The sequence below is a fragment of the Pyxicephalus adspersus genome, chromosome 4, assembly GCF_032062135.1.
Source record: "Pyxicephalus adspersus chromosome 4, UCB_Pads_2.0, whole genome shotgun sequence".
Lineage (NCBI taxonomy): Eukaryota > Metazoa > Chordata > Amphibia > Anura > Pyxicephalidae > Pyxicephalus > Pyxicephalus adspersus.
The window spans coordinates 1432074-1433327 of NC_092861.1; the positions used below are offsets into that span (position 1 = coordinate 1432074).

At 44.5% G+C, this 1254-nt stretch overlaps 1 protein-coding gene across 1 annotated transcript in view; it reads right to left on the reverse strand.

Annotated features, from left to right (window-relative positions):
* PTK2B (protein tyrosine kinase 2 beta) overlaps positions 1–1254 on the reverse strand; it is a 72424-nt gene that overhangs the window by 13739 nt on the left and 57431 nt on the right. The window contains exon 20 of the mRNA XM_072408945.1: positions 992–1081. Coding sequence (XP_072265046.1) covers positions 992–1081 — 90 coding nt within the window. The remainder of the gene's footprint in view (positions 1–991; positions 1082–1254) is intronic.

Here is a 1254-nt window from a genome sequence, read left to right on the forward strand (position 1 = left end):
AACCCTGACCCCTGTGCCGACCCTACATGTAACCCTAACCCTAATGTTAACCCTACATGTAACCCTGACCCCTGTGCCGACCCTACATGTAACCCCAACCCTAGTTCTGACCCTACATGAAACCCTAACCCTAGTTCTAACTCTACATGTAACCCTATCTCTAGTGCTAACCCTACATGTAACCCTGACCCTAGTGTTAACCCTAAATGTGACCCTAACCCCAGTGCTAACATTACATGTAACTCTAACCCTAGTACTGACCCTACATGTATTCCTGACCCTAGTGCTAACCCTACATGTAACCCTAACCCTAGTGCTAACCCTACATGTAACCCCTAACCCTAGTGCCGACCCTACATATAACCCTAACCCTAGTGCTAACCTTACATGTAACCCTAAATCTAGTGCTAACCCTAAATGTGACCCTAACCCAAGTGATAACCCTACATGTAACTCTAACCCTAGTGCTAACCCTACATCTGACCCTAGTGCTAACCTTACATGTAACCCCAACCCTAGTGTTAACCCTAAATGTGACCCTAACCCCAGTGCTAACATTACATGTAACTCTAACCCTAGTGCTAACCTTACATGTAACCCAAACTCTAGTGCTAACCCTACATGTAACCCTAACCCTAGTGCTAACCTTACATGTAACCCTAACTCTAGTGCTAACCTTACATGTAACCCAAACCCTAGTGCTAACCCTACATGCAAACATGACCCTAGTGATAACCTTACATGTAACCCTAAACCTAGTGCTAACCCTACATGTAATCCAGACCCTAGTGCTAACCCTACATGTAACCCTGACCCTAACCCTACATGTGTCCCTAACCCTACTGCTAACCTTACATGTAATCCAAACCCTAGTGCTAACCTTACATGTAACCCTAAACCTAGTGCTAACCCTAGAGTGCAGGAGGATAAAGATACCAGGTGCTAGGAACAAGCTAGAGATCAGTGTACATCTCGCCTTGTCATTTCTCACCAAACATCCAGACGTCACTGGCCGAGGTGAAGCGGCGGAAGTTGATGGATTCTGGAGCCATCCATTTGATTGGCAGCCGAGTTACTGAAGCTGGAGAGTGAAGAAAAGAAAAGAGAGATTAGAATGGAGGTTTACACCTGGCTCCAACAATATAGGACAAGGAACATGCACAACGTCTGAAAAAAAGGACTTTATCTACAAAGCAATAAAAATAATAGATTTGATTTTCTTTTATTAGAGGGAGCTTAAGGGATAGAAGAAGG